The sequence below is a fragment of the Camelina sativa genome, chromosome 16 (assembly GCF_030686135.1).
Source record: "Camelina sativa cultivar CO46 ecotype springtype chromosome 16, ASM3068613v1".
NCBI lineage: Eukaryota > Viridiplantae > Streptophyta > Magnoliopsida > Brassicales > Brassicaceae > Camelina > Camelina sativa.
In genome coordinates, this window is record NC_141895.1 from 23,561,329 (window position 1) to 23,577,947 (window position 16,619).

Sequence of the window (16,619 nt, forward strand, 5' to 3'; positions counted from 1 at the left end):
TATTATTTTTAACAGTCTTTAAGTCCCAACCTACATGTTGTCTCTCTGTTCAGGGAGGCTAAATATCCATCATTTTTAGTGTGAGTTAGGTTTTTAAAAACTCGTCGGAATCTTTACATTCCAGTGTGGCAATTTGTCGTTTTACGGCCAGTGATTTGGTATTGGTCAGCCTCCCGTCACTTCATGTGGCATATTTTTGTGGCATATTTTTTTGGTAGATCTCACTATCCCTATGGTTATAAGACTTCTCTATCTTAGTTTTAGTACTTTATGTAGCTCTTTCTATTTGTACTCTTGTTGTTACAATACCTATTATCCTTTTTGTTGTAGTTTAATTCCGGTGGTGTGCTCTTGTTTAAGCAACACCTCATGGTTGTTTTTCCTCCTATATAAGTTAGTTGGTTGTTTTTTACTTCTTTTAGAGAGGAGTAACACTAACCTTGTAACTTAATTTAATTGAGTGTTTATTGACAAAACAAAAAAAACTGTTCACTTTTATTTTAAAAGTCACAAATTTGAGACTTTTTGGCTGTAGAAAATAAATAATAATAGAAATGTAGTTATATTTTCTTTTTCTTATTTTCAATGATCATTGAACATTCTTTTTCAATCTATGTATAATTTCTCACAAATACATTTTGATTCACTAAAAATATACATTTTATTTCTGTTATTTTGAGATCCATTTTTCATAATTATTTTTGCATCAACAACCACTATATCCCATAATCAATTATATCATATTTTTATATTTTTTTATATTTATGAAAAAAAACATATGATAAAAATAACGGTTGTTAATAAAATGAAAGGAAGAAAAGAAAACAAAGGAAAGAATCGAGTATAGCCGTTACCAAAAACAAAAAAAAGAATTTGGAAAAGAAAAATAGAAGAAAAAGGGAAATATTAAAATAATATATATATATATATATATATATATATATATATATATATATATATATATATATATTACGACATATTGAAGCGGAGCTTATTTAAAAAAATAATAATAAGCATATAAAAAAAATAAAAAAAAAAAAAACAAAAAGGAAATTGGAGAGATTAAGAAGAGGAAATAGTTTAACCGTCAATGTAAGTTTTCTTACCTCATCTATAAAATCTCACTTTTCTCTTTACCTCTACATCACATCTTTCCTTATTTTTATTTTTCTTCTTGGTTCCTCTCGTCACTCCGAGCGTACGGTGGTGGTCGGTCACATTCTTCTTAACTCGTCTCTGTTTCTTTTTCTTTCTAATCGATCATTGGATTTTCACCTTTGTTTTTTTTTTCTAGGGTTTGGTGGTTTCTAGCATAGCTTGTACAGTCTATCCGAGCGTTACGGTGGTGACACTCTTTCTAAAAAGTCTTTGTTTTTTTTTTCTGAACCGATCATTGGATTTCACTCGCTTGTTTATTTTCTAGGGTTTGGTTTTTTAAATATTACGCATCGGTTGCTTTGCTTTATATATGTTCATGTGATTTAATTACTTGTCGTTATGTACTTATCTCAGGTTTTGGATGATGCATGATTGAAGGGAAACGCTTCTTCTCCGTGCTAACGATATCTTCAGGGGTTTTGTTGTTGTTCTTCTTCTAAAACTCAGTCTCTGTTTTTTTTTTCTAAACCGATCGATCATTGGATTTTCTAGGGTTTAGTTTCTAAATTGCATAGGTTACTATATATATGTTGATGATATTTACCTGTTGTTGCAGTGTTGTTGTTGTTATGTTGTTTTAGGTTTTGGATGATGAGAGTGATCATGGCTATGATGGACACGCTTCTTCTCTGTGCTACTTCTTCAAAGGGTTTTCTTCTTCCTCTTCACACACGTCTTTAATTTACTTCTTCTTTGTTGTTTATGTTACTTACGTTTTTTTTCTTCGTTTTTGCAGGTTTGGAAGCCAGTTATGATATAATCATGGCGTTCTCGCAGGTTCCGTGATCTAAACCCATCTATTTGATTATGTATTGTCTCTTTGGTCGGTGGTTTTTTCTGATTACATGTTATTAACTTTTCGTTTTTTTTTTGTTTTTTTTGTTGGTTTAGTTTTGTGGAGGCTTTGATCGGTGATGGCTTTGAATGATCGTTCGTTGGCACTCTAATTCATGTTATTCTTCTAGGGTTTGGTTTGTAAATTGAATAGTTCAATGCTTTATTTATTATGTTCATGCGATTTTTAACTCTTCTTGGCTCTGCTAATTTCAGATTGTGGAGGAAGGAAGATGCTTTGATCGATTGATGATGGTTTTGATGGATCGTTTTTGCCTTTCTATGCGATATCTTCAGGTAGTTTTCTTCCTCTTAACCGAATTTTTTTTATAACTTTGCTATATAAAGTGAGAAAAAAGCATCTCTGTTTCTCTTTGATGCGGATCATGAGGCACCAGGTGGGAGGTTCGAAGAGAAAAAGAAAACATTATGGGGAGTGCGTATGATTTTAACTTCCAGGTTACTTCACATCTATAACACCTTTTCTGCCTATCAGTTGTTTTATTTAATATTAGCTCTTGTTTGGTCCTCTGTTTCTTGTGTTCCCCAGATGATGTTATTGCTGTGTACACACATTCAGATGAGAGATGGATTCACAAATTCTTTGATACATGTGTTTGTTCCTAAACTTTGTCCCTTTTTAATTATTGTTTAGTGTCTTTATAACGAACATATCTCTCTCTTTAGGCACAGGGGGGCTAATATGATAAACTTCGTACCTTTATGTGCGTGTTTTGATTTCATATCCACAGGCTGACATCATTGTTCGTGGTTATGCTGGTTGGAACTTTACGTTTGCCTTGAAGGTCTTCCCAAAGGTACACTCTGATTTGATAAATCTTCACTATAACAACCATAACTTAACCTTTGTTCTGTTATGTCTCAATTTATTTTGAACTTGAATGATGCCTTTGATGTTTGATCTGTCGACGTCGTCGGTTCCTATTGCCTCTTTGACGGTACCCTCTTTCCCTTTTATTTTATTTTAGTGTTCTTAGATCAGCTAATGTCTCTCTTTGTTGCAGATCATGAGGAACCAGGATTACTTTGTGGGAGGTTCGAAGAGAAAAAAAAACATTGTGGTAGCGTGCTTGATTTCTGAGTTTATCTATACTATTGCAGGGGTTTGTTTTTAAAAATATTGCGTAGGTTGCTTGCTTTATGTATATATGCTCATGTGATTTTTCATAGTTGTTATGTACTTATTTCAGGTTTTGGATCCGAGGATGCTTTTATGGGATCATCATCAGTGATTGGCTTTGATGGAAACGCTTCTTCTCCGTGACGTCTTCTGGGGTTTTGTTCTTAACACTGGGCTCTGGTTAAGAATTCTTGGAATTGGGCTCTGATGTTAATTGGCCCACCATAATTCTTTATTTCTTCTTTTAGGGTCCATTAGTTGATGAGACGTTGCCGTTTTGGAGCATCGTCTCCTTCCATTCCAATCCCCTTCTCTGAAAAAAAAAACGGAGCGGAGGACTTGAGGAGTGACGACTGAGGAGTGAGGAGTGGGGACTGATCTGAGCTTTCGGTATTGATAAGAGGTTTGTTCTCAGACCTCTATTTTATGGCCAAAATCCTCTTCTCTTCTCCATTGACTATCATCTGATGATTTTGTTCTTTCTCTCTCTCTCTCAGGTTCCGAGCCCAACACAGCAACACTGCAGTCAAGTAATGTCCAAGGAGATGGCCTTGTTAGCCTTCTTCAATCGGGCTCTTACTTAAGCTCCTCTCTAAACCAGAGGTTTGCTTTTTTATACATCTTCGCATATAATTTGGTCTCTTTCCTCCTCACTTCACCACCATCGTTGTTGTTTCTTGTTCGATTGGTCTAACTTCCTTTTTATCTGGTGTTTCAGGATATAAATGCTCTTTGGCAACTTCTCGTCCAAAGCGTGGGAATCACAGGTTATGCAACTTTTCCTTTTTAATGGTTTTTATTTTTACTGTTAAGTTGTCTCTTGTTACTTTGACGTTTGATTGAGCTTAATTCAGGTTATGCAACTTAATTTCATCTTTTTTTCTTCTTGATGAATTCAGATATGGTGCAAGTGAGGATGGGAGGACCTTGTTGTTTCCATGGCGTATTTCTCTTTAACTACTCTCATCTTTTTACTTATTTGACTGATTCTAGATGGTTTTTTTATTTTTTTTTAATTTCACGTGTTGATTAATTGTCTCACTAATTGCAGGGAAACGAGTGTCACAATCATAGCTGTTAGCTAGCTCTACCAATCCATGAATGAGACTATCAGCAAAGTCCAAGAAGAACCACTCCAGGTTTTGTTTCAATCATCCATCACCATTGGTTAAGTTCAACTGCTTTTTTTAACCATTCTTATATGTTATTTCAGGATAAAAGATCCGTGTTAGAACAAGTAGCTACAACACACAAAGCAAGCCTCAGGAAATAACAATTTACTCCTACCTACCAAAGCACAGAGGTCAACAACAAGGCCAGTTTCTATATCTTTCTTTGTGAGATTGTTAAGTGAGATCATGAGAGGCTATTCTAATTCTTTTTTATCTTCTTCTTGTTCATTCAACAGTAATCTCCGGGATGCGGACGTCTGAGCTGATTAGCTAGTATGCTGAGAAATCCATCTGCATCAAGCCAAAAAAACCAGTCACAGTTTTTCTCAAGCCAAAGGCATTCATCAGAAAAAATGTGAAATGGTAGCTCACATTCTCAAGCCAACATACACTAATTGCAGGGAAACGAGTGTCACAAACATAGCTGTTAGCTAGCTTTTTACCGATCAATGAATGAGACCATGAGTAACGTCCAAGAAGAAGCAAGTTTTTGTTTCAAATCATCCATTACTATTGACTAAGTTCAACTACTTTTTTTAACCATTTTTATTTTCATGTGTTGATTGTCTCACTGACTGCAGGAAGATCATCATTCAAGACTAGAGACCATGTTGAACTTCCATGAATGAGACCATGAGCAAACGTCCAAGAAGAAGAAGAAGAACCCCTCAAGGTTTTGTTCCAAATCATTCATCACTAGTGTTTAAGTTCAACTACTTCTTTTAACCATTCTTGTTATTGCAGGATAAAGTGCCGTGTTAGAACCAGTAGCTAAAACACAAAGCATGCCTCCGGAAATAACAAGTTACTCCTACTGAAGCAAGCACAGAGGTAAACAAACTTCTGCTTTTCTTAGCCTTAGGATTGATGATGACCCAAACAATAACGACATCAATAGTATAATCATCCTCACTCTTCTTCACCATCATGCAAGTACAGTTTCCTGTTAGACAATTTGATAAACGAACGATCACCTTCTCTTCTCTTTTCTTGTCCTCTAACTGTTGAGTATCGTTGATGAATTAGCTGGATATGGTGCCAAGTGAGTATCGGAGGAGGACAGACGTTATTTGTTTCCATGACGTTTCTTCGTCTTCTTCAACTCTTATCTGATTTGATCGAGCAAGTAAAGGTATAACAATTCTAGGGTTTTTATTAAGGGATTTTCTCTTTGGCTATTTCTATTAGAATTACAAATTAGCATCTCATGGTTCTTCTTCTTGTTCTCTTTTTGCAGATCGCGGAGAAACTGATTAAAACTGATTCTATTGGATTGATGGTGTTTGACCAAGTACAGGTTTACAGACCATGGCGAGTTTCGTCAAGAACCACCTGTGGCCTAACATTGATGCTCTTAGCGAAGTGCTGCTGAACTATTATCGTCTAACCGAAAGAAAGGTACAAAACTGCATCGTTATCACTTAAGCATGACTAACCACATGCCTTGTTTTGCTGAATCTTGGTTATAATTAATAGAGTGACCTTTTCTTTCAGAGTTAGATACTACTACACTGTGCTTTTTGGCTGTCTCAAGGAATCTCGTCATCTGCTCACAGGTACATCTACACAGACATACTTTCGCGCTATTGACAATGCTCTTTGAATAAACCTACACTCATCACTGTGATGCTGTTTTCTCTCTCTCTTTACAGCTGATATGGGACCGGGCTCTTGGACAGCCACTAGAGCGGCTAAAGAGTGTAAACATGTCCTCCCAAAGGTGAAACTTTGCAACTTCGTGGGGCTCTTAAGCTCTTCTACATCTCTCAGAGTGAGTCTGTCCCAGCTCTTGAAAAATATTGTCCTCTGGAGTTCCAGCCGAACAAGTTTGAGAGATAAGAGACAGAAAGAGATCGTTCTAATGGCGACAAGAGAGCAACATGATGATGGTTCGAATCTACTACTCAACAGAATCCATGAATTGTGAGTCGAATTTGCTTTTTAAATTTGTTCTAGTTTCTTTATTTTTGATCGAGACTGAGATTTTGGGTTTAATATGTTTCTGTAGGTATGGAGATTTTTGGGTTCCTGCAGCTTTGAACCTCAAAGCCATGGGTTCCTTATCCCACATAGAGTATCTATCTATAGTCCAATATTACTCGGTCAGGGTTTGTTCTTAGACCTCTATTTTATGGCCAGATCCTCTTTTCTTCTCCATTGGCTATCACCTGATGATTTGGTTTGCTCTCTCTCTCATAGGTTCCGAGCCAACACTGCAGTCAAGCAATGGCCAAGGAGATGGCCTTGTTAGCCTTCAATCGGGCTCTTAACCAGAGGTTTGCTTTTTACATCTTCACAAATAATTTGGCCTCATTCCTCACTTCACCACCATCGTTGTTGTTTCTTGTTCGATTGGTACTTATTTTTTCATCGATTGGTTCTACTGATTTGATTGATGAATTTGCTTCTTTTTTTTTTTCTTTAAGTTGTTGTTGTTGTTGGTTTTCTTTTATTTTATTTTTGGTTACAATTACAATTTAATGGTTTAATTATTTTGTGAATCAGGTCAAGGAGATCATCATTGAAGGAGGTAGAGAGCATGTACAACTAATTCCATAAACGACACCATTCTATGAGCCAACGTCCAAGAAGCAGAAGAAGAAGAACACCTCCAGGTTTTGTTTCATATCATCCTTCACTTATGTATGATTTTGTGTTATTATTTGTTCCTTGTGTTGCTTTGAAATTTGTTAATGATCAGTGTTTCTGTTCATATTAAATTTTGAAAACAATTTGCTTAACTGGGAATTTTATTGTTGTAGGGACCTGAGACGAAGTGAAATTGATGATGATGTTCTTATTCTCGTAGTGTCACCACATTGCTATAGGTATGTCTGATTTAGCCTTATTTTATGATGTCAAACTATTTTTCTTTGTGAATTCATTATCTTCATTCAGTTGGTACCTTTGTGTGTGTGTTTTGATTGCATATCCACAGGCTGACATCCTTGTTCGGGGTTATGTTGGTTTGCCTTGAAGGTCTTAGACCAAGTCTTCCCAAAGGTACACTCTCTTCTTGTTGACATTGTTGTAGTCATTCCATCACTGATCGATTGGTGATGGTTTTATTTGATGGATCTTTTTTGTCTTTTCTTGGCTACATCTTCAGGTAGTAGTATTCTTCCTCTTAACCGATTTTTGTTTTGTTCATTCTATAAATGTGAAAAAACAGCTCTCTCTCTCTTTGTTGCAGATCATGAGGAACCAAGATTACTGTGTGGGAGGTTCGGAGAGAAAGAAAAATCATTGTGGGAGTGCGTTTGATTTCTGAGTTTAACTTTCAGGTTACCTCACATCTATGCACCTTTTGGCTTATAGCATATCAGTTGTTTTATTTAATATTGGCTAGTGTTGGTCCTTTGTTTCTTGTGTTTCCCAGATGATGTTCTTGCTGTGTACACACATTCAGATGAGAGATCGATGATCCACAGATTCTTTCCTACACGAGTCTGTTCTTAGACTTTGTCTTTTGTAACTGGTTTTTGTATTCAGTGTCTTTTTAACGAAAATATCTCTTTTCTGTTGCAGATCATGGAGGCACCGGGGGGACTGATATGACAAATCTTTCTTCTGTTCTGTCATATTTTTAAGTTTCTTGGTGCTACATCTTTTTATTACCATTGTCTTCATTACAACCACAAGTTGACCTTTGTTCTGTTATGTCTCACTTTATCTGTCGTTGCTCCTTGTTACCTCTTTCATGGTCTCTTCTTTCCCTTTGTTATATAAGCTCATGTTTTTCTATCGTGGAGGTTCAAGGCCTTATTGGAGGGAAGGATGGTTTGCGTATAACTTCGAGTTTCTGATTACTTCACATATATCTTGCTTGTTTTTTTAATTAACTAATGGCTATTGTTTCTTGACCTTTGTGTTTGTTCTACAGATATCACTTCACTTCGTAGATGTAAGATATGTCTTGTAAACGAGTTTGTTCTTCTATCTTATCCTCCCATGCAAAAGGCTCGACAAATTCAGGTATTCATTCCGTTTTCCCTCCCAAATCTGTTGCAATCAGTTTGTTTTAATATTACTCCATGATTTATTTCGGGTTCCTGAGATTTGGACTGTGCCATTGGGGAGTCTTCAACATTACTTTGCTATGTTATTGAAATTTTCAGTTAACAGTAATGTCGCTGATCTTCCTAATGATGTGGGCATGTATGTTTTACTTTTAAGCCCAAGACCCTACATTTTAGTGGAGGAGGATGCTTTGATCGGCTGGTGATGGTTTTGATGGATAGTTTTTGTCTTCTCTGCGCTACATCTTCAGGTAGTCTTCTTCCTCTTAACTGATTTTTTCTATGGTTTGGTTTCTAAATTGCATAGGTAGCTTTATATTTCTTTATGTTATTTACTTGTTGTTATGTTGTTTCAGGTTTTGGATGATGCTTTTATCGATGAGAGTGATCGCTTTAATTGACACGCTTCTTCTCTGTGCTACTTCTTCAAAGGGTTTTGTTCTTCCTCTTAACACGTCTTTTACTTCTTTTTTTGTTTTGTTTCTTCGTTTTGCAGGTCTTTTGGAAGCATACCATGATCCAATCATCACGCTTCTAATCCATGTTATTGTCTTCAAGCGTTCTCATGGGTTCCTTGCTTTAAACTCATCTCTATTTGCTTCTTTATTGTCACTTTGGTTCGGTGGTTTTGTCTTATCTTCTAGTTACATAAATATTTTTTGTTTTGTTGGTTTACATTTGTGGAGGATGATCCTGCGATTGATCGGTGATGGCTTTGACTGATCGTTGTCACTCTCTTACTCATGTTGCTCTTCTAGAGTTTGGTTTCTAAATTGATCATTCAAGGCTTTTTTATTATGTTCATGCGATTTTTAACTCTACTTGGCTCTGTTCATTTTAGATTGTGGAGGAGGATGCTTTGATCTGTTGGTGACAGTTTTGATGGCTTGTATTTGTCCTCTCTACGCTACATCTTCAGGTAGTCTTCTTCCACTTAACCGATTTTTTCTGTTTCTTTCTATATAAAGTGAAAAAAAACATCTCTGTCTCTCTTTGATGCAGATCATGAGGAACTTGGATTACTGTGTGGGATGTTCAAAGTGAAAAAACAAACATTGTGGGAGCGTTTGATTTCTGAGTTTAACTTCCAGGTTGCCTCGCATCTTTACACCTTTTTGAGTTTAACTTCCAGGTTGCCTCGCATCTTTACACCTTTTTGAGTTTAACTTCCAGGTTGCCTCGCATCTTTACACCTTTTTGCCTATCAGTTATTTTATTCAATATTGGCTATATTTTTACTGTTCACTGTGTGATAAGCTAATGTTTTTCTTTGCTTGTGTTAGGTCGTGGAATGTCGAGAATGTGGAGGTAGTTCCATTTTGTTAACTTTCCATCTACAGTATTCTCTGTTACCTCGTTGGTGGTTTTTCTCTTTTCTTTGGAGGTATGGTCATTTTTTCTTCCCCTTTTCTCTTTTTCTCTTTCTGATTTCATGATTTGCATTTTTCTACCATTTAAGTGCTAATCACTTCTGTTTGGGATGGTGTTTCTCTTTCTATGTGAATTTCAATGATGCAAGTAGATGTTCTATTTAGACTTGTTTGCCTAGATTCCTTTCAAGTCTACAAGTTGTCTCAACAGGGCTGACTGAACTTGGTGGGGATTCCATCTTTTTGGGTTTATTTGTCTTGGCGCCTTTGTCTGTCTGTTATTTTCTTCTGATTGTTATATGATTACTGTGTATTTCTAAGCTTTGATTTCCTCATTAGTTGCTGATCTCAATTGGTATGTTTCATTTTTTTTGGTTATTATTTGTCCTGTGTGTGTCTTCCAGCTTGATTTCTTTCATCCATCACTTGACTCTAATCTTTTGCAGTCTACTAACAGTCAGATGAAAGATGACCGTAAGTTCTTTTGTTATATGGGTTTGTACTTGTTACTTTGACCTTTTTAAGATAAATATATCTACTAACGTAGTTTTTGTATTGAATATCTTGGAGTCTTTTACGACTGTTCTAGTCTGAGCTCATCTTGTGCAGAAAGCTAGACATGTTGATTCATGAGTCATGAGTCATGACCGTTGTTAACAACCAGTGAGGTGGCTTTTATGTTGTGGTGTAGATTACTTGTTGCACCTTGTAGTCATAAAACGGCCAGTCTGCCACAATGAACTTTCACTTTTCTAAATTGCTTGGGTGGTCTTTTCTTATTTACTTGTCTATTTCTTGTTGATTAAGATTGTGGAGGATGCTATAAATATTGATCGGTGATGGCTTTGATTGATTGAGATTGTGTCACACGTTTTCTCTTTTTGCCGGTGTCCTTTCTCCCACATTCAGTTCCTAAGTAGATTATTTTTTCTGTATGTTGATACAGATCGTGGAGGCAATGGGATTTCTATGTTGAGTTGAATGTGTCTTCTCGGCTATCATTTTTTGGTTTCTTCTGATTTCTCTGTGCTGCATCTTTTTTTGTTTTTTTCCCCCGAATAACACAACTGCCTGTTATATCAACAATCACCTCTGTTATATTCGGTCTCAGTTGATCTTTGATCTCTCGGCATTCCATGTTACCTCTTTGCCGGTTTCTTATTTCTCTCTGTTTCCTTATTAGGGTCTATCTGTAATTTTCTTCTGATTGTTATATGTTTATAGGGTATTTTTAAGCTTTGATTTCCTCATTGGTTGCCGCAAGGAATGATCTCAATTGGTATGTTTCATTTTTGTTATTATTTCTCTTCTGTGTGTCTTCCAGCTGGATTTTTTAATGTCTACTAACGTAGTTTTTGTATTGAATATATTGGAGTCTTTTAGGATTGTTCTAGTATGAGCTCATCTTATGCACAAAGCTAGACATATTCTTGTTACACAGGTTAACAGTAAGATTTGGACAGTGCCATTGGGAAGTCTTCAACATTATTTTGCCATGTTATATGCTTGTGATTGTGGTTTTTTTTTTTTTTTAATGTGAAGTGTTTAATCTTACTCTCATATGCTTTTGATGGTGGTTTAGATGCTAATCACTTCTGTTTGGGATGGTGTTTTCTCTTTCTATGTGAGTTCATTATCCATGAATTTATATGATGCAAGTAAAACTTCTGTTTGGACTTGTTTGCCTAGATTCCTTTCAAGTCTACAAGTTGTCTCAACAGGGATGAACTTGGGGCTTCCATCTTTGGTTGATTCAGGTGTAATGAGCTTCTTTTTCCTGGGTTAGATTCTTGGTATTAAAGAGAAGTAAGCTGTGAATTCCTCACTGGTTGCCTCTAGGATTGATCTCAACTGGTATGTTTCATTTTTGTTATTGTTTTCTCCTCTGTATATCTTATTGTATTTTCCCATGATTTCTTCATCAATCAGTTTACTCTGATCCTTTGCTGTCTACTCACAGTGAGATGAAAGATGATCATTACATCCTTTTAAAATGGGTTTGTACTTATTTTCTGTCGTTTTCATGATGGATGTGTTTACTTCAGTAGAGTTTTTGCATTGAACATCTTCAAGTCTGAGCTTTTCAGGTTTTCATTCCTCTTTCCTTCTTGGATCTTCTGCAATCTGTTGATTTATATATTATATTGCCTGCATTTTGATTCCTCATCTACCTCGTTCGATTCGCATTTTTGCTTATGCCTGATTCTTTTGTTAAGTCTTTTTTCATAGATATTTCAGGTTACTACTTGGTTTCTTCCTTGTTTATCCATTTTGGTGTGCTACATCTATTCCTAGTTCTTTTTTTTTTTTTTTTAATCTCAATTTTATATGCTTGTGATGGTAGCTAATCTATTTATGAATTGCTTCTCATCATAATTGGTATGTTGAGGATGTGAAGGAGCCAGACTCCCTTTTTGATTTTTTGGCATCGAAGATTGAATTAGTATTTATAGATTTGTTTTTTTTTCACTTCTTCTGTTTTGGTCACCAGTCACCACTATATTTGAGGGAGATGTGATCAGCTTTCCTTCCTTGTAGTCGCAGTTTTGGATTCCTGCGTGTAGATCTTTTGGTGTTTCTAATGATTGTATCTAATCTAATACAGTAACAGACTGATTCTGATTAGTAAATTAAAGTCTCAAATCTTCCTTCCATTGAAACGTTTGTTCAAACTTCAAAGTTCAAACTACACAAAGCGCACCGTTTAAGAATTGTTCATGGACATATCGACTTGGCCTGTTATTTAATTGAATTAATTGGGCCTATATATGGATTCGCACAAGACTGGGTTTGTAAAAGAACTGGCTAATAGCAAGACACGTGGACTGACCCCATAAATTAACAAGTGGAGACCGCTTATCATAAGTGTTGGTTGGTTGGTTTGGTTGAGTCAAGAACCATGGCTCTGTTTCAAGGGAAGGTGTCACTGTCCTCAAGTTATTCGTCGTTTCATTCTCTTCCGAGGTTAGTCGTTCCCAAGCCTCTTAGTAGCAGAGTCGCAGTGACAAGGTCCCGTTCGACTTGCAGAGCTTCGTGGCAAGAGGTTTGTGGTTCAATTTTTTATCTTCTCATTTGTTATCATCCTCGGTTTTTTTTTTTTTAATTTTACTTTTTCTTGCTTTTTTTTTTTTAGCTCGCCGGAGTATTGGTTTTCTCGGCGATACCTTTCACGGCGGTTAAAGCAATCGCGAACAGCTCATTGGGAGAATCTTTGCGGCGGAGATTGGAAGAGAAAAAGAAAGAAGCCGTTGAGACTTCTTCAAGATTCAAAGCTAAAGCTCAAAAGGCTAGAACCGACAGGTATATTAAATATTTTGTGTGGATAGATTATCTAACCATTAATTTGGCTAATCAGTATTAATTCTCATCATCTTACAAATTTTCTTGGTTTGTTCTTTGTAAGTGTGCAGCAAGTGGTATGGGGAAGAACGTCCCCGTTGGTTTGGTCCAATCCCATATGATTACCCGCCATACCTTACAGGAGAACTTCCTGGGGATTATGGATTCGACGTTGCTGGACTTGGCAAGGATCGTTTCACTTTTGATAAGTACTTCAAGTGAGTCTTCTCTTTTTTTTTTTTTTTTAACCTTGTCTTGTTATAGTTTAGAACTTAGAAGCTGTCCATCTAGATCCTGATTCCTCTAGCCAACAACTATGACTGCCCCTCATGTGAGAAACATTCTGAAAATTCACTGAAGTTGACCATTAGTAGTTAAGTGATCCTAGCGCTTGTTTTGCAGCTTTGAAATACTTCATGCTCGTTGGGCCATGCTTGCAGCGTTGGGTGCTCTAATCCCTGAAATATTTGATCTCACGGGAGCTTTCCATTTTGCTGAACCCGTATGGTGGCGAGTTGGTTACTCGAAGCTTCAGGTTTCTTTCAGTAATTTAGCTCTCTTTTTTTCAAACATCTTTCACCATCTACTATCAAATTCCTAGTCAGTAGCATGACCAAGAAGAGGACGCCTTTGTTTTTCACTAGGGAGAAACGTTGGACTACTTGGGCATTCCGGGGCTGCACTTAGCTGGAAGCCAAGGTGTCATTGTAATCGCCATTTGTCAAGTACTCTTGATGGTAATTACAATTCAGACATCAAATACACATTTGCTTCACCTCATACATTCCCTTAACAAAATCCTTTATGCATACAGGTAGGACCGGAATATGCAAGATACTGTGGCATTGAGGCGTTAGAGCCACTGGGCATATACTTGCCAGGGGACATAAACTATCCCGGAGGGACGCTTTTTGATCCCTTGAACCTCTCTGAGGACCCGGTAGCTTTTGAAGATCTTAAGGTTAAAGAGATTAAAAACGGGAGACTAGCTATGGTCGCGTGGCTTGGATTCTATTCACAGGCTGCTTTCACTGGAAAAGGTCCTGTTCAAAATTTTGTTGACTATGTCTCTGATCCCTTACATAACAATCTGGTAGCCATGCTTCTTCAGACATGAAGAGTCTACTATGTATGTACATATGTCAAAAAAAAAAGACAATGCGTGAATATGTTTAACACCATATGTTACTTAGTACATGATAACTATAACCAACACTTTATCTATTTCTAAATACTAAATCCTGTAATTGGCAACTTGAGGAATTTGTAAAAGAACAATCAATAGAATGTGTATAGTGTGTTGTTTTAAGTCTTAAACATATTATAGGTTCATAATACGACGTGTTCCGGTTTTGTGGATTGTAAAACGAGTGATCACTAGTATAATGGGATATTTTTATTCCCTCTTTTGTAAGTTGAAGCGCATCGTTATCACTTGTTACAACTATATACTGTAATTCTGTCAACACGTTTTATACATGGTATAGTGTCTTATTAAACTGGGGCATTGGAGTCCAAGGAAAAGGAAGATGATGGTGACTCACGGGGAAAAGGCCATTTCATAGTGGAATATCCACACTCTAATCGAACTCAAGACCTCACATGTGTTTAGCAAAGGACGTAACCAGTTGATCCGACAACAATACTCAATAGTATTGTACAAATTTATATATATTAACCTAAAGTGGCATCCATGCAAAAAATTGTAGAAAATCCACACTCCTGTGGGTCGAACCCGCATTCTCAGAGATTATTAGCATAGGACGTAACCAATTGATCTCACAATAACTCTCAATTATATCATACAATTTCATTTTTATAAACCTAAAAACGATCTTATTCCACCAGAGTGTGGATATTCCACTTTTTTTTTGTGAAGAAAACAAAACGACGTCGTTTTGCATTCTTGATGGTACACACGTGGATTATGAGTCAACATCTCTAACGTTTGACTTAAATCCGTTAACGTGGACTGTGCAATTAGCTCAATTTTGTGAGTATAGGTATGAAATTTGAAATGTATTAGGGTACATGTCTAAATTGGCACTCCTTGTTTGTATAGGCAGCAATTCACACTTTTGAGGGGTGTACGGGTATGAAATGGCCATTTTTCCGTGACTCACGAGTCATGATCATGACCAAGACATTCTATTAGTTTTTTTATGCTCTTTACAAGATTCTATTATTCTATAGACTATAGTTAATTTGCACATTACACACTTGACAAAAATAAAACTGTACATGATATTATTGGTTAATATAGTGGAAAACTGTTGTACCCTCGTCGGTAATGCGTAATGACTGCGTGCAGTGAACCATTCTCTAAAAGTCTAAGTAAACAAATATCAACTATTTTGTGTACAATTATACTCAATTTTTTATAATGAAGGATTCCTATATCTTGTTTCTGTAATGAAGGTTTATCTAGAAATTTAATTAGCAGACTAACTTAAGTCGTATTTGTCTTGAAGGCATTTTTATTGCTTCTGATGTGTTGTTGTCTTTGGAAAGCTTTCACCATCCCAAGGTATTATTAGTATTATTCATAAAGTATTCATGTATGCATTGATTTGTAAGAAACAAAAATCGATGAGATGTGTTCCTAATTCGTTCCGTCGGTGATATTTTGAAATATAATTTTTGGATGTAGGTTTTGTTGAGAATTCTCAGATATTGGGAGATATTTTAACCCGAAACCCGACACACCTGACTTCTCACGTGAGTCGAGGTGATCCTCAGCAACAACAAGTGACTCTATTTGTTTATATGTATATATGCTTATGCACTCCAACTTCGCTTAACATGACAATATTCCATAGCATATGCAAATATACCATGAGGACCTCAAAATAATATTATCATTTATCTCTTTTTTAAATCGTTTTACCGGTGATCATTGGGAAATCATCGTCTAAATCTATAGATTGTTTAGCGGTTAGCAAACCGATTACAACATTATTTATCAAATATTTCATGGTTCAAAGTTTATAAAAATATAAAAAATGTTTATAGATTCAAATTCAATTCTTAACTGAGATCATATCCTAGCTCCAATCTGATACACATGTTCAATATATGGACTATGGTTATGTACCAGGCTACTAGCATGTGAAAATTACGATCGTTTGATTATCTTTATTTTCTTACCATGAAGTTTCGTACCAGACAACCAAAACATGATTAAAGTAGTTTTCTTTTCTCTATCGTTGATGTTTGAACTCGAAACGTTCAAAACTTTTGTAGTTATCGATCGCTGAAACTATCAACTCTAGTTGAATTGCTAGTGTAGTTTGTTTAGCTATTGTTTTTTTAGTTTGATTTGTTCCGATTTCATGCATTTTACTTAGGCTTTTTTTTTAGACTTATTGACTGCTTGGCTATTTGTAGCCATCATGCGTAATCCAGATAATTAATTGAATAGCTTCTTGACTTGAGAAATAGATTTATCCAGATAATTAATTGAATAGTTATGTATGTGTATGTCGATGTAAACAAAAACAGTTTGTCCTCAAGTATAGGTCCCAAAAATATTGTGTCGGCCGACAAACTAAACACACTCGTTAGCTAACCCATATAAGTTAATATT

At 36.0% G+C, this 16,619-nt stretch overlaps 1 protein-coding gene across 2 annotated transcripts; it reads left to right on the top strand.

The window, feature by feature from the left end:
* The first annotated feature begins 1,254 nt into the window (after positions 1 to 1,254).
* On the top strand, positions 1,255 to 14,342 carry LOC104702427 (chlorophyll a-b binding protein 7, chloroplastic-like). Of its 2 annotated transcripts, XM_087493190.1 has the most exons (41): positions 1,255 to 1,342; positions 1,513 to 1,807; positions 1,895 to 1,935; positions 2,050 to 2,129; positions 2,209 to 2,289; positions 2,391 to 2,451; positions 2,543 to 2,605; positions 2,745 to 2,810; positions 3,018 to 3,074; positions 3,204 to 3,288; positions 3,382 to 3,536; positions 3,631 to 3,736; positions 3,852 to 3,900; positions 4,033 to 4,076; positions 4,185 to 4,272; positions 4,347 to 4,448; positions 4,542 to 4,787; positions 4,887 to 4,978; positions 5,050 to 5,136; positions 5,332 to 5,437; positions 5,543 to 5,703; positions 5,800 to 5,861; positions 5,958 to 6,228; positions 6,314 to 6,407; positions 6,505 to 6,581; positions 6,811 to 6,920; positions 7,068 to 7,133; positions 7,244 to 7,308; positions 7,499 to 7,589; positions 7,685 to 7,752; positions 7,834 to 8,280; positions 8,424 to 8,575; positions 8,681 to 9,083; positions 9,166 to 9,243; positions 9,327 to 9,708; positions 10,641 to 12,737; positions 12,828 to 12,994; positions 13,105 to 13,251; positions 13,436 to 13,568; positions 13,678 to 13,770; positions 13,848 to 14,342. In XM_087493190.1, the coding sequence occupies exons 36-41, from the start codon at positions 12,594 to 12,596 to the stop codon at positions 14,148 to 14,150; spliced, it is 987 nt and encodes a 328-aa protein (XP_087349316.1). In that variant the 5' UTR covers positions 1,255 to 1,342; positions 1,513 to 1,807; positions 1,895 to 1,935; positions 2,050 to 2,129; positions 2,209 to 2,289; positions 2,391 to 2,451; positions 2,543 to 2,605; positions 2,745 to 2,810; positions 3,018 to 3,074; positions 3,204 to 3,288; positions 3,382 to 3,536; positions 3,631 to 3,736; positions 3,852 to 3,900; positions 4,033 to 4,076; positions 4,185 to 4,272; positions 4,347 to 4,448; positions 4,542 to 4,787; positions 4,887 to 4,978; positions 5,050 to 5,136; positions 5,332 to 5,437; positions 5,543 to 5,703; positions 5,800 to 5,861; positions 5,958 to 6,228; positions 6,314 to 6,407; positions 6,505 to 6,581; positions 6,811 to 6,920; positions 7,068 to 7,133; positions 7,244 to 7,308; positions 7,499 to 7,589; positions 7,685 to 7,752; positions 7,834 to 8,280; positions 8,424 to 8,575; positions 8,681 to 9,083; positions 9,166 to 9,243; positions 9,327 to 9,708; positions 10,641 to 12,593; the 3' UTR covers positions 14,151 to 14,342. The 2 variants fall into 2 exon arrangements, with proteins under 2 accessions (XP_087349316.1, XP_087349317.1); XM_087493191.1 differs by lacking the exons at positions 1,255 to 1,342; positions 1,513 to 1,807; positions 1,895 to 1,935; ... (7 more) ...; positions 4,185 to 4,272; positions 4,347 to 4,448 and having other exon boundaries at positions 3,404 to 3,536; positions 4,707 to 4,791; positions 4,891 to 4,978; positions 8,482 to 8,575; positions 8,681 to 9,243.
* Positions 14,343 to 16,619: the final 2,277 nt, after the last annotated feature.

What these genes read in the sequence shown, in the direction of transcription:
- LOC104702427 (XM_087493190.1), top strand. Translation starts at nt 12,594, where the DNA reads ATGGCTCTGTTTCAAGGGAAGGTGTCACTGTCCTCAAGTTATTCGTCG. An exon ending in GCAGAGCTTCGTGGCAAGAG is followed by an intron (nt 12,738 to 12,827) that starts GTTTGTGGTTCA and finishes TTTTTTTTTTAG; the next exon opens with CTCGCCGGAGTATTGGTTTT. An exon ending in TTGGTTACTCGAAGCTTCAG is followed by an intron (nt 13,569 to 13,677) that starts GTTTCTTTCAGT and finishes GTTTTTCACTAG; the next exon opens with GGAGAAACGTTGGACTACTT.